This window comes from Cuculus canorus, chromosome 14, assembly GCF_017976375.1.
Source record: "Cuculus canorus isolate bCucCan1 chromosome 14, bCucCan1.pri, whole genome shotgun sequence".
Lineage (NCBI taxonomy): Eukaryota > Metazoa > Chordata > Aves > Cuculiformes > Cuculidae > Cuculus > Cuculus canorus.
This window is the reverse complement of record NC_071414.1, coordinates 19,105,232-19,119,574: the sequence shown is the minus strand read 5'-3', so window position 1 is coordinate 19,119,574 and position 14,343 is coordinate 19,105,232. Positions and strand designations below refer to the sequence as shown.

Here is a 14,343-nt window from a genome sequence, read left to right as displayed (position 1 = left end):
GCCAGGCAACAGTGGGCACTTGTTGGGTATGGACTTAACCAATGAGTGCCTGGAGGGATAAGAACAAAAATAAATGCTTATGGAATTTGCTGGACCTGCAAGCTATGAGTGTAACGGTCAAGTCACAACTTGTCTGGCTGGTGAGACGTGGAGTAGAAGAAAAGGATAAATCCATATTAGCTATGGGGAAAAGAAGATATCTAAGGAGGCAAGTTCTCGGTTGCTCAGATATGGCGTTAGCCGATGCCCACAGGCACTCCTGGCACCGCTCCCGCTGCAGCAGCATTAGGCTGATCGCTCCAGGTAGTGCCTCTACAAATGCTTCATAAGAAGGTGCTTTAGACTAAATCTACCCTGGCTATACAAACATTTTTACTGCCGCCTCCCCAAGCGAGACAGGCAGTTTTCAAGTACAGAATCACAAACAGCCACACAGGACGCACCCTGATTTATGCATCAAATACCAGGAAAGGCTTAAGTTCTGTTTGTCACTGAGCAGATGGTGACGGTTGCTCCAGCATGTGAAATATTTCATGCCTGACACCTCAATTCAGGAAATAGTGGTTTGCTCAGCAGAGGTGCAGGAGGCAGCAAGTTGTTATTGAGTATAACATTAGCCTTTCTCGTAGTTTTTTCTCCTTGAACTGTTTGTCTTCCAGAGCAGAAGGCTGTACTGGGCTCTGCACAGAGGGCACTGAGGTCCCCCAGGTGGGACGGGCAGGCTCGGGGCACTCGCAGCATCACAAATGCCAAGCTCTTGAGTGTTTTCTTGAGTTTTTGACACCGTAGCGAGTTCGTTTTCCTGCAGGGCTGGGCCCACGTCCTGCAGACCTCAGTCGCTGAGGTTCCTGTTCCTCAGGCGCGAGGTGCCTGAGGTCTGCTGAACCGCAGCGAGTTCATTCTGAAACCGTGCCAGCGAAGTGGCTCCGGCCGCCCCAGGCTGTTATTCTACCGAGAAGTTGGGAGGTGAGCGCAGGACTGAGCCGAGCAGATGCCATGCCCGCCGCGCTGGTGGGAGGGCAGCCGCGTCCTTCCTGCACCCTCCGCTCGACGGCGAGGAGAGAGCGGAGCTGCTGGAGCTGATACTGAATTATTGACGTGTGTGGAATACGTATGTGCCAACGTGGTTCTCCGGCTGATGGTAAACGCCGCCGCTGGTGATCTGTGCCATCTCCCTCTGGAATCTTTCAAACTCCTCCAAACCAGTCTTCCAGCCCCGGGGCTGGGAACAGGCCAGCGCAGTCCGTACACACCGCTCTGCTTCCTCTGCTTTCTTCAGCAATAACATCGAGGAAAACAAAGTTGTTCCTCTCTGAACGTGGCTTCTCAATTAGTATTTTCTGTTCAAAGACTCTGGGCAAAAACTTTGTGTAGCGTTTAGCTGCTGACAGAACAGACGCAGCGGAGTGCGTTCCTGCAATGCAGATATGATATCTGGGCATGTTCGGTGTTTGTACCTTGTTATTTAATAGCCTGGCTTGCAAATAACTACGATGTATACCGCTTGTCCTAGATTCGTTTTGAACTAGGGCCAGCATCCCTATGCTGCTTTCCGTCCTTCGTTCTCCATGTTATCAGTGCTAAACCACCGCATGCTTTGAGAGGAACTAAACCTCCATCTACTTTCTGGCTGCCCGGAGCAACTCGAACCATTACTCCATCCTCCTCCCATTGAAACCTGCCTCTCACCACTCCCTCACTTTTGTTTTTGTAACCATTGCTCCATGCAAACAGAAAACAAAGTCCTTCCAGTGACCGGCGAGGCAGCCGCTCCTGCCAAGGCAGGTGCGTGAAGCTGGCAAGGTCGAATTTCCCCGGAGGATCCCCCAAAGCTGCTGCCCACGCCTCGATGTGCCCCGGCATTGCTGTGCTCTGCTGTGACGGTGTGTCGCGGGCGGTGGGGAGCGATGCACAAGGGGCAGGAGTGCTGACATCAAGTGTGAAACTTCCTACACCAAAATAGCTCCCGAGTTCACCCGCGGTGGCCGAGCATCCTCTGCGCAGGCACCGGCAGCGCGGCTGGTGGTTCGGGATGCTCAGGTTGTGCAAGCAATGTGTCTCGCTGCTGTTCTGGCCCAGGAGGTGGGCTCTGCTTGCCGGGGGAGAGCCACCGGCAACGTGATGTGCCACCAGCTCAGCCTTCTCCTCCCCACTGGTTTTTGGCACCTGAGGAGACGCTGGTGTGCAGCGAGAGGCTGGTCTGAGCTGCGCGGGCTGTGACAGCACCTCACCCTGACCCTGCCTGACACCCCTCGCTGGTGGCTCTGCTGGGAGGTGACAGGGGGTGCCCCCAGCCGTGACCAGGCTGGCCAGGTACCAGCTGTCAGGCTTCTCAGAGGCTTCAGGGTGAAGCTTCACCTTGAATCGTGAGTGAAACAAATGAGGTGGATCATCCTGAAGATGAAGAGGCTGAACAGAGCCTGATTTCTTGGGTCAGGACAGGGAGAAAGGCTGGAACTGCTGTCCTGTTTGCTCCTGTGGATTGGGTTTCTTATTCCTGGACATTTCCTCATGACATTGTCCGATACCTGTTCCATCTGTGTATTTGTCCTGACTTTGTTTACCAGCTTTATATACCAGAAAGGATGATGAACTGCCGTGTATCCATGCAGAAGCAGGCGCTGGTTATTCCTGGCCCCCGGGTCCCAGCCCACGGTGGTTTTGGATGGGTGGGTGATGGCTCCCTCGTCTCCTATCCTCCTGGTTGCCCCATTCTCTGTGTTATTCCTGTTGTGCTGTCTATGATTTGTCACTGCTCTTCGCCTTGGTCAGCAAGGCAGCGGAATGAGCGAATAACTGTCCGTGCCTGGCAGCTCTCGGTCTTCAGTACTGTGGTTTAACGCCACTGCTTTCATCCAGCCGGCGATTGAAAATGTTTGCCAGCGGATGAGCAGGTTTCCTGGGGTTTTAGGAGTTTTATGGCTTCTGCTGTCTTGGATTCCGGTGGCCTCCGAGTGCTCGGCTCAGTGGCGGTGCGTGCCATGCTCTTGTTTGGGCTCTGGTAGGGTCCATGGGAAGCTTTCCTCATCCCTCTCCCGTGGAGCTGGGATGGGATGGGATGGGATGGGGTGTCTGCCCACAGCGGCAGGGAACCACGAGGGCTGGGTTTGCATCCTGATGTTACCAGAACAGCTAAGAGCAAAGGTTAGAGGGGAGGGACACAGCATGCCGGTAGCTTCTGCCGCTCCACTCTGCTGCCTGCACAACTGTCTTTCATTATTGTTGTGGGTTTTTGGTCCGTGGGAAGGCTGGAGAAGGGGACAGGAGTGAGTTTGACAGCAAGAGAAATATTGAAAGGGGTGGAAAACATGGCGGGGAGGAGCTCTGAGGTGCAGTGCTGTGGTGGAAGAGGGTATGGAGTGAACTGGACTGAAGCACTTACTGTAGGAGAAAACACCACCTAGATACAATTTGTCCATGCAAACATGACTTTCCTCCCTTTTTCTAGGAAAGCTTTTCCCCCATCTAAGATCTAAAACTGATTATTTTCTATAGACAACACTCCTCTTGGTCTTCCCAAGCCTCTGGGAGAGGTTTTTGTCCTGCAGAAGTCTCTGTTCTCCTCATATTGTGTGTAGAAGCATGGGTGGGGGCAGAATGGACCTTTGGTGAACCAGAGAGGAGGGATGATGGAGCACAACAGCAGAGAAATAATATTTACAGCCCAAGACATTCGGCTGTTATCGAAGGAACACTTTGCCTTTGAACCACAAACAAGTATTCTGCTATTTTTTGCAGTTATAAATTCATACCTTTGGTCTGAAGCACTGCTATCCTTTATAGGTGCGACATCATAAATCATGGAAACGTGTCCAATTATCAGGATTCAATCACAGTGGCAAATAAAGGTGAGACGGTAATTGCCTGCCTTGCTGCCTGACGGGCAAAGCTCACCAAGTGCCACGGCTCTGCGCAGCCCGGAGCGAAAGGCTCCTTCAGGCAGTGGTGCTGAGCTGCTCACAGGTTGCTCTCAGTGAGTGACTACGTTATGAGGAATGTGCAAAGTGGACCAGGAGGGAGGGAGGAAGTTGTGTGTTCACCTCTTAATCGTGGAAGGGCATTTTAACAATCCACTCGGACAAAGATCAGGGGAAAAACAACAATTCTATTTACAGGTCAAGGGTTTTTGCTAGGAAAAGCTGCAGTTGACAGATGTGTGATCTCCTCACCTCTGCAGCACTGACCATCTCTGGCGTGAATCGAGGTCTTTGCTGCGTGGTCCAGGACGCTGCAGCAGCACCGTCTGTGCCCGAGTCACCGCAGGGCTTTCCCAGCTTCAGATTGTGGCCCCGTTTCCGAGGCTGTTGTGCTGTTTTCAGGAGGTTTTGTCCTGTTGACATCCTAAAGCTCTGAAACTAAACACGGAGAAGTTGGTATTTGTGTTTAAACTGTCTCAAGGTTTGCAAGTGAGCTGCAGGCAGTGATGGTTGAAGCGATGGAGGTGATGGGGAGCTCTGCTGGAGCAGCCTGCCAAGCCCGCCCCGTCGGCTCTGTTTGCTCCCTCTGCGAAGAGATGATCTCTCTTTATTGTTACAACAGTTACATTGGTTATAGATCTTTCTCGTTGTCATGTGAGGTTCATGGCACAAGAAAAGCCGCTTGCCCTTCGAGCCCTGCCCATAAAAACTCCCCTTTTATTGCTTCGCCTGGGTTTGGCAGGGATGAGCTCTTCCCAAAGACCTGCGTGCCGTTCTTCCCAGCTGAATGTAGCTGAGCACTTATGAAAGGGGAGAACAACCCTTATTCCAACCCAGGAAAGCCGGCCGGAGCGTGCTGGGTTTGTGAAGGGCTTGGTTAGGACAGGCGAGTTCAGAAGAATCCAATGTCAAGGGTTTAAAAGTATTTTCATCACCTAACCTGTGCAGGAGGTTTATCCTAAAGAGCTCCTGATGTTCTCTAGGTACAAACAGCCTGAAGGTCCCCTTGGTTTGCACTGGGAGAAGAAAGGTCACTTCTACCAATCCCACCTGCCCTGGAGGCGATGGCTCAGCAGCCTCTGAGCCTCAGGTGGGTATTGGCAAGTTGAACTCTTCCTTACCTGGAGAGCTCTACTCTGTTTTTCTTTCCCCTCCCATAGACTTAAAACAGGTAAAGACTTTGAATTTGGCAATTATTCACCCTGTGAAGGAACTGGACAGACAAATTTCACCCTAACCTGGGCCTTCATTCCTTTTCATTGGCAAAATACCTGATGTGCTGTGGGTCACGCAGGAACCTTGGCAGGTGATGAAGGAAAGCATCTCCTCTGTCCTGGAAAAAGCAGACTCGGAGAGTACCTGTGACCCCTGGGTGTGAGGCATTGGCTGCTGATTTCTTCTGTTCTCAAATCTCAGGCAAACCTTTTATCTGTGAACATTTAAGTGCTGGTTTGGTGGTTTTTTTTTTAATCGAGCATAACTGTGAAAAACTCAATCTTTTTAATGCATGAATGGGCAAATTAATCTCTGCTTTATTTTTAGCATTCCTTGCATCATTGAAAGTTTCCCTTCTCTCTCCCACCCCCTCCCCGTGTGACAGTTCCTGCCCAAAGCCGCTCTGGCCGTGTGGATGAGAGAGAGGGGTTCCACCCTCGGCTCTCGCCGCAGCAGCCCTGTGCTCTCTCCTTGGCAGCAGCCGCTGCCGCAGAGCCCATCCGGTGGGCAATTGCTTTGCTGGCGCACAAAGCGTTGCTGCTCCAGATCCGCACCGGCGGTTGGGCAGGGTTTTAGGCGGGTGTGATCCGAGGCAGCCCTGGCCGCTGCTCTAGCAGCCCCGATACCCAGAGGGTTCCCAGTAGGATGGATCCTTTCCCAGGAGGGGGATCAGATACCCTGTCAGACGGCGTGAGCACTGTGAGGGGACCGTAAGGTCATCACCCTCCAGGATGAGGCTGTAGGAAGCTGCTCTCTGCCTGGTGCCACATGGAAGGCTACGCTTGAAGCCACCCGCTTTGTGCCGTCTCAGAGATAGGGACAGTTAATGACTAACAGGCACTGGAGTAACCCTGCCCAGCCTCCCTCTCCCCGGGCTGCACCTTACCCAAGCTTTCCAGCTGAGCTGGATTGGAGCCCCACCACCACACGCTTCCTACGGTGTTTATTTTCTTCCTTCTTCCCTCGGAAAACCCCACATCTGTCCCTGCGTGCCTGCAGGTCCAGTTGCAGCAGAGCCTGTGCCAAAGGCAGTAGATGTCTGCTTTGTTCCAGCCCTTTGGGTTGGTTTTTCCTCTCCTGCAGCCTCATGTTCTCCTCGTCCCTCTGCCCCGGCTCAGTGGGTGAAGTTGTTCGCTAAGACCATCACTGCACAGCACTGTTCGGTGCAGGGATTTTCCAGGCAGGGTCGGATGCCCGTGGCTGCAGCTGCAGACACATTACATCAGCCACACTTGTCTCCTGTCTCCCACTCCAGACAATGCAATAACATCTCGGACTTTTTCCAGCCTGGAAGCATGGCCAAAGCATAAAGTACAGAGGGGAAACCCAGCTTGCTTTCCCCTTGCCTTCAGAACGGGGCACGTGCTTTCTTTTCAAGCCAACTCAAGCTATTTAGCTACGTCTTCCCTGCTGATCTTTTCACAGAAGCTGATAGGGACATCCATAGCAGGGACTTTCAGAAAATCATAGAGCCCCTAGGTTGGAAAAGACCTTTCACATCAAGTCCACTACTACATCACATCCCAAAGTGCTTCATCTACCTGTCTTTTAAATACCTCCAGGGATGGAGGTTCATTCACCTCCCTGGGCAGCCTCTCTTCCAGTGCCTGAAAACCCTTTTGGGGGAAGAAATTTTTCCTAATGTTCAATTTGACCCTCCCCTGGCACAGCTTGAAGCCATTCCCTCTCATCCTGTCCTGTTGCTTGGGAGAAGAGCCCAGCACCCACCTCGCCACGACCTCCTTTCAGGCAGTTGGAGACAGTGATGAGGTCTCCCCTCAGCCTCCTCTTCTCCAGGCAGAACAACCCCAGGGCCCTCAGCTGCTCCTCGTAAGGCTCATTCTCCAGCCCCTTCCCCAGCTCTGTTCCCTTCTCTGGATGCGCTCCAGGACCTCCATGTCTTTCTTGACTCGGTGCACAGGGGTTTCTGATAGCATAGCCCATAACCCCATTCAACGTTACATCTGAATGACTGCACGTACCAACGTGCACAGGACCTGGAGAAGCAGGATTCCAGCCACATGGGAAAGAGAGGGGGTGGAAAACAGGAGAAAACCGTGCTAAATTCCCTGAGCTTTCATGACTCATGAAAAACCCCCTCCGACAGTCTCTGCTAACCAACAGCGCATCTGTTTGGGTGTTTTCAAAGAATCTGGAATGCATTCTGAGAGCTCTCCCATGAGAAAAAGTAAACATGTCATATATAAAACATTTTTATTAAAACAAATATACAACACTTTATATACAAAAATAAAATGTACAATGAAACAGTGCAGCTTAGTGATTTGATTTTTAAGTATTACAAACTAAGACCTCTTCCCACCTCCCTCGATGGCCCAAGGTGGGTCTGTGGTGCGTTACAGTTTGCTGCACACGGTAGAGTGCTGGAAGGGATCGGTGAAAGGCATGGTATAAATAGCTCTGCCCCTAAGAGTGCAACAGTTTTCATGCGGCAGCTCCTGAACTATAATGTGCAAACAGATACGGCGCGCCTACGAGCAGGTAACGTCCTATGGGTGGATCTGGGTAACTGTGCGATGTGGAAGCAAAGCCTAAACTGAATTTTCACATTTTACTGGTCTAAACTATTTTACACAGTTCAAAGTTGAAAGATCTGAAAGAAAAACTATGCGTTGGCATAAATCAAAGAAAAAAGGGCCAATTAGTGCAATTTTTCTAAGTGTAATGGATAGTTGTTAAATTCGATGTCACCAGTGTTGCACAGGTAAGCAGCAACCAAAACTAAGAGTCAAGTCTTTTCGCAGTCTCTAAGCACTCCTTGGGTAAAGTGCTCATCGCATCTCGCGCAGGGAGGACGGACCCTCCTCCCCAGGCCTCCGGCACGCGATGCCGCTCAGCGGTACCCCACCAGGTCAGACCCCACGGCACAGTGTCAACCTTCCCACAAAAGCTTCACCTCCGAAGCGATGACAAAGTGCTGAGCGTCCTCGGTGCCAGGAGTCCTGCTGGGGAGATGGGAGTCCTTTCTTTTTTATTTATGATGGAGTTGTTCACGCTAACCTCTCCAGGCCTAAAAGTTAAATGGAATATAAAAGCTACTTTCTTTGTTCAGTCAGTAACACACAATTTCTTCCATTCTCTTCAGGCTTGTCAAAGTTTCTGAACAGTTTGTGGTCAGAGGAAGCCAGGGGTTTACAAGCCACAGGGAATGACTTGCATGTTTGGTCTCACTGTCTCCAGCCAGGAGAAGTCTAGGCTGCTTTTCTGCTCGAAGAACCTGAACTCCAGCTCTCCTAGACAAAATAAAACAAGTACTGAATCACAGACAGCAAGAGCAAAATAGTGTGTATATCTCTATATATGCATGTATATATATATATATATATATATACAGAAATGTATCAAAACTGAATGATTTCATAGATGTAGGTAAATCCCTAAGACTAACAGTTTGCTAAATACTCAAAACGCTTTCTATTAAGTTGTCCCATTTAAGCTATTGCAAGGAGATCCTGAAAGCTGGCAAAGCTCACGTATGTATAGCGCTTAAATAAATCTGCGGCATTCTCTTACTGAAGGTGTTTTTCTCCTTTTCCTTTTATGAACAAATACCTCAAGGCCTTCCAACAGGCTACTCGGAAACCTCAGAATACAGGGATGCGTGAACTCAGCTCTGTTTGCTTTGCTCCCTCCCCAAAAGCATCTTTGCATGAAAACCCTCATCTGCATCATCCTTGACTGCCTGTGACGATCAAGAAGTTCGTACCTGAGGTCGTGTCGATCTCCCCATCCTGCTCCTTGTAGCTGTAGGTGTTGCACATGGTCTGTGTGCCTGGCTCGTTGGTGAGAAAGCCTTTCCCCCCGACGCTGGTGGTGTGCCAGTCCTGGGCCGGTTCGAACAGCTGCAACAGAGTAAGAGGATGGTCACAACTGCTCCTTCTCCCTTTGGGTGCAAGGTTTTACTCCTTTCTCTTCACAGGAAGAAGACAGGTAAGCAACAAAGATCAAATTACATCTTCTCATGCTAAATTATATAAAACTCACTTCACTCCCAGATTAAAAAAAAAAAAAAAGCTAATGCAAAACAAGGAGGGCCGGAGCCCCGTGGGTGATGAACCCCTGCCTTATCAGTGCGATGAACGTGACATGTCTGGAAAACACAGATTAAGCACCAAACGTACCAGAGGTGGAAGGAAGGCAAAATATAACAGCCTAGAGAACCTTTGCAGACTGTAACAGAGCAACCTTTACTTCTAGCAGTGCTCAACAGCTTTCTCTGACTTTGACATGAAGAGTAAGTATTTCCATGGATGCTTCATCTCCAGCTCATGTTTGTGAAGCTCTCCCTTGTTTGTAAAGCCTTCTCTTTATATTTAATTTTTCAGGCAACCTCATTAAATAAGGGTCTTGGACCACGTAAGTGTATGTTGAGCTCGTACAGGACTGGATCAGATAGCTGCTTTCCTTCCTCTCTTGGTACAAACAGCAACTTTGGGCGACCTTGTTCTGACCAGAAGGGCTCCTTTTACCTTAAAAATATCTGAATTCATTTCCTCTTCATCTTCATCTGTGACTGCTTTGTAAGCACATAAAAAGAGAAAACAGACAGAGATGTCAATTTTTTGCATGTTGCTCCTCACACTTCTGCTTCCTCATCACACAACTCACTCCCTATTCTCTTGTCACACTACACCACTCCCTTTTACTTTCCTCCTCCAAGAGGACACTGAGACAGGGCTCGCGGCTTTGAGGGGAGGAGGAAGCCCCTCAGCAGCTCCCTGCCCCAACCTCCCCACAGCCCTTCATCTCGGATGTTTTTCAACAACCACACATTGAGGTGTGTGTTTGCAGCCAGCTCTGATGCCTGCCCGAGAGTCACCAAAGCAAATCCCGCCTGGTATGCCGCAGGAAGATGATTTGCACCCACGTTAATTTATTTTTCCCCATTGGGAAGCAAGGTTACTTCCACTGTCACTGTTTTACCGAACTCTGTCCTGCTTCTGGCATCGCCTCCTTCCAGCTGCCTTGGCAACCCCCTGTCCCACCCTCCCAGCTCAGAAATCTCTCGTCTCCTTTCAGGGCTGACCTGTCCGTGCCCCGAGCCTGCAGGACAAAGCTTGCCCCTTTGCCCACATGTACGAAGTAAATGGCGTTTTGGAGCTTTTCACCCACAAGCAACTCTTTCTGCCAGCGACACGTGCCAGATGTACCCTTCTGTAACCTGGCCGGTTTGGTAGCTCCAGACACCCAGGGCCATCAGGTGGAAGGTGGCTTTCCTCTTTCTCCCAATGCCCCAGACGCCCTGCCTTGCCTCCAGCAAACCGATGGAGGACCAGGCTAGAAAAACAGAAACACCCACCTTCTGAGGATGAAGCCAGAGGAGACACCTGGAGCTGGTAGGGGTCGTTGGTGCTGTCAGCTATGGGGATTTCCATCGGTGCCTTCCAGTCGGTCAGGGAGCAGCTCACCTCGCACGGCGAGAGGTCTGTGGGATGCACCAGGAAGAGTTGGCACTCACAGGAGAGACACGTCCACCTCTTATTTCCTCCTGCCCTTCTGATGGTGCAGCCAGGCCCACCCCAAAGATCCACCTTTGTCTTTTGGCGCAGAGATTGTGGGTTTAGTGCAAAACGTACTTTCCACTCTGTTCAGAAAGCTAAAAACTGAGTCTCACCTAAAGTGATGGATGTGCTCTCAACCTCCACTTCCTGCCCCGTGTAGTTGTGAACAGTGTAGCCACTGTGGTCATCTGGCAGAGGAGTGTTGGTTAGACTTTCTGCTGACTCCTCCGTCCTCATGTCTTCATACGACTACAAAAATAAGGACAGAACATGAAAGACTTGTTTAAGAATGCACAAGTTCTCACACAAAAAAAATTGAGCGTGAAAACCACCAAAACCTCGAGCTTCTTCAGCTGCCTCTACAGACACATACCTTTCTCTTGCTCCTGTTTCTTGCTTCTCTTGAAGACTTTGACTTCCTTTCTGGTAAGTAAAAATAAGACAAATGTGAGAGAAGGCTGCACAGCTGATGTTTTGGGCGAGCGTGAGCTCTTGCAGCTCGAGCCTTGCTCACCACGCTCTGCTACCACTGTCAGTAGCAGCGAGTTCCCATCGCCTCCTGGTGCCTTTAGACACGTTTAAAGAATTTGGGATAAAATATGCTGTTTGTACGAACCATTACCGATGGCAATAACCATCAGTGACAAACCCCAGCAGCACCAGGGCTACTGCCAGGTCTGTTGCCCCCTGCCCACATGGAGCAGCTCCATCGCTGCAGATTTACCTTTCTTCTGATCCTTTGTCAAGGGCGGCAGCATCCTGTACACCCTGACAGCACTGGAGCCTTTGTTGATGCTTTTATCCTTCACTTCTTCGATGTCAGGCAGGGAATTCATAGCACAGCGGAAGTTTGCCTTCCAGGTTTTCGGGTCAGGGTCTTTCTCACCGACTTTATATCTTCCTATAAATAAGACACGGAGCGTTTAGACTTCCTGGCGCTAGTTCTGCCCACCAAAGAAAAACCCTTTTTCTGTTTTCTCTGACACATACACCAGCAGTCAAGAGAAATGAAGTGTAGATCAAGGCAAAACCTTGTTTGAGATGCTCACACGACTGATGGAGATTAAAGCCAGCACTCACCTGTATGGATGGCCCAGCTCCGGAAAAGGCAGGCATCTTTCTCCATGTCCCAGCCATGCTTAGCTGCGTGTTTCCATGGGATTTGAAACATCATCTTGTCCTGAAGTTAAACCAACAGAAATTTGAATAAGAAAAGATGCATCACATGCCAGTTTGGGACGACAGATTTAATCAAAGAATTCTCAGTAGCAGCTCAGAAGCTCTATAAACCCTTTGCCTGGTATCTTAATTAAGCATCCATCGTTCCATCTTTTGTCCAACGCATACAAGGCTTTTTAAGTGTTCTGAATGTGGGAAAGCCACGTGTGGTGAAGCACAGCAGAAGTAAGAAGCATGGCCAATTTTATTATTTTATTTTATTAAAATAATTAGATGCAATTTATTTAAATTATTAGTGTATCATCAACTACAGTATATTTTCCAGGTACGCTTTGGTAGAGAATCCTGTTCAATGTTGCCCATAAGATCTTGCATGAACTCTTAAACCCCATGTCCTAGCTTGAAGATCAAGTGGGATGGATATGGAAACTTGAGGGAAAGAGAACTGGTTCAATAAGCCTGGTGATCTCACACTGTGGAACAGGAACAAGGATGAACCTTCCAGTCCAGAGCTTCCTTCAGGGCAAATCCTAAAACTGGGAGCAACTGCTCAGCGTGCCAGCAGGCGCTCACCTGCGACGGGAGGTGACGGGGCTGGAGCGGGCAGCAGGCAGGAAGACACAACTCCTAGTTTTCCCGGTTCTCCATCATGTTTGGGTTGTTTTTATTTTAATTTATCACTCCCCTCTTGGGAATTTTCCCAGGATATAGATGGAACTACTACAGTCTCTACCAACCAGAACCACCTTTTCTGAATACAAAACCAACTGGTTTTTAACCTTTACACTCGTAAGCTTTCTCCACATCCCTCTTCCCTTTATGATCTGCCCTCATGTTCAGTATCACCTCAGACCCAGGATGGTTGATGATATAGAAGTAATAATAATAATAATACTGATAAACAGCCCTCACCTTGTTAATCCATATGAGTCCTGGTATTTGGTTGGAATTAATCTGCATTTCCAACCAGGGCCTCATGCGCATCCTTGACACTGGCATGGTGTCTGTGCGAGAAATAACAGGTCAGGAAAGCTCTCCTCGCTATTTGGCCCCTGTGCCCCCCCTGTACCACCAACGCCGCCCACGACACCAAACTGCTCTTCCAGCGTCCCCCCCTGCACCAAAGCCACCTCTGAAGGATGGACTCCTGGATGGGGGTGGATTGTGGGGGTGTTCTGGGGGCGCTTGGGGCGGGATGGGGCAGCCGGGGGGGACCCCAATCCCCCCGAGGGCGATCCCGGAGCGGTGATCCCGGAGCGGGATGCCCCTCCCGGGCTGCACAGGCGCCTTCGGAAAAGTTCATTATTAGTTGAACTGCGGGGGGGGGGGGTGGGGGGGATCCCCAATTAGTAACCCCGACAGAGCCGCGCGGGGCCGGGACCCCTCCCTGCCGCACCGCGCAGGGCCGGACCCTCTCCTGCAACGCACGACCCTTTCTCACCCCTCAGGACCCCCTTCACTGCCGCACGGGACCTTTTCCCATCGCTCAGGACCCTTTCCCCGCCGCCCGGGAGCCTTCCCATCACTCGGGACCCCTCTCCCTGCCGCACAGGACCCTTTCCATCACTCGGGACCCCTCTCCCTGCCGCACAGGACCCTTCCCATCACTCGGGACCCCTCTCCCTGCCGCACAGGACCCCTTCCCATCACTCGGGACCCCTCTCCCTGCCGCACAGGACCCCTTCCCATCACTCAGGACCCCTCTCCCTGCCGCACAGGACCCTTTCCCATCACTCGGGACCCCTCTCCCTGCCGCACAGGACCCTTCCCATCACTCGGGACCCCTCTCCCTGCCGCACAGGACCCTCTCCCATCACTCGGGACCCCTCTCCCTGCCGCACAGGACCCTCTCCCATCACTCGGGACCCCTCTCCCTGCCGCACAGGACCCTTCCCATCACTCGGGACCGTCTCCTTTCCCCCCGCGCAGGGCTTGGCCCCCGCCCCGCCGCGGGGACCGGAGCGATCGCGGCGGCGCAGCCCTCCCGGCCCTTCCTTTGTAGCGACGATTTCCTGCTCGCAGCGCTGTTTTCCCCCGGACGGGCGGCACAGCCGCTCCCGCGCCCCCCCGTGTGCCCGTCCCGGGGGGCACCGCCCCCCCCCAAGCCGTGTCCCTGCGGCCGCAGCCGGCGCTGCCCGCTCCGGGCGAGCCTCGGGGCGCTCCCGGCACCCGCGGGGGGAGCGACGGGACGCGATGCACCGAGAGGCAGCGGGACCCACCTGGCCGAGCCGTGCGAACCGCGCAGCGGAGACGGTACCGGCGAACGGAGCGGAGCTGCGCGCCCGCCGCCCGCCGCCCCGGCTCTGCCTCCCGCGGGGCGCGCCCTCGGGTTTAACGCGGCGGCGCCCGGGATTCCCCGCCGCCCCGGGCCCGCCGCGCCCCGGCCAATCGGCGCCCCCATCGGCCGCCGCCGCGCCGCTCATTGGCCGCCGCCGCCAGCATCACTTCGGGGAAATCAGGCTGTTGTAGCACCAGCGGCGCGGGGGGAGCGCCCCCCCTCCACCGCCGCC

At 52.1% G+C, this 14,343-nt stretch overlaps 1 protein-coding gene across 2 annotated transcripts; it reads right to left on the bottom strand.

Annotated features, from left to right (window-relative positions):
- Nucleotides 1–7,329: 7,329 nt before the first annotated feature.
- Nucleotides 7,330–14,211, bottom strand: IRF1 (interferon regulatory factor 1). Of its 2 annotated transcripts, none has more exons than XM_054079214.1 (10): nt 14,053–14,211; nt 12,746–12,837; nt 11,735–11,834; nt 11,379–11,555; nt 11,028–11,077; nt 10,768–10,903; nt 10,453–10,578; nt 9,623–9,669; nt 8,860–8,995; nt 7,330–8,386 (listed from the first exon to the last, which is right to left on the bottom strand). In XM_054079214.1, the coding sequence occupies exons 2-10, from the start codon at nt 12,830–12,832 to the stop codon at nt 8,286–8,288; spliced, it is 960 nt and encodes a 319-aa protein (XP_053935189.1). In that variant the 5' UTR covers nt 12,833–12,837; nt 14,053–14,211; the 3' UTR covers nt 7,330–8,285. The 2 variants fall into 2 exon arrangements, with proteins under 2 accessions (XP_053935189.1, XP_053935190.1); XM_054079215.1 differs by having other exon boundaries at nt 9,623–9,666.
- Between the last annotated feature and the right edge of the window lie 132 nt (nt 14,212–14,343).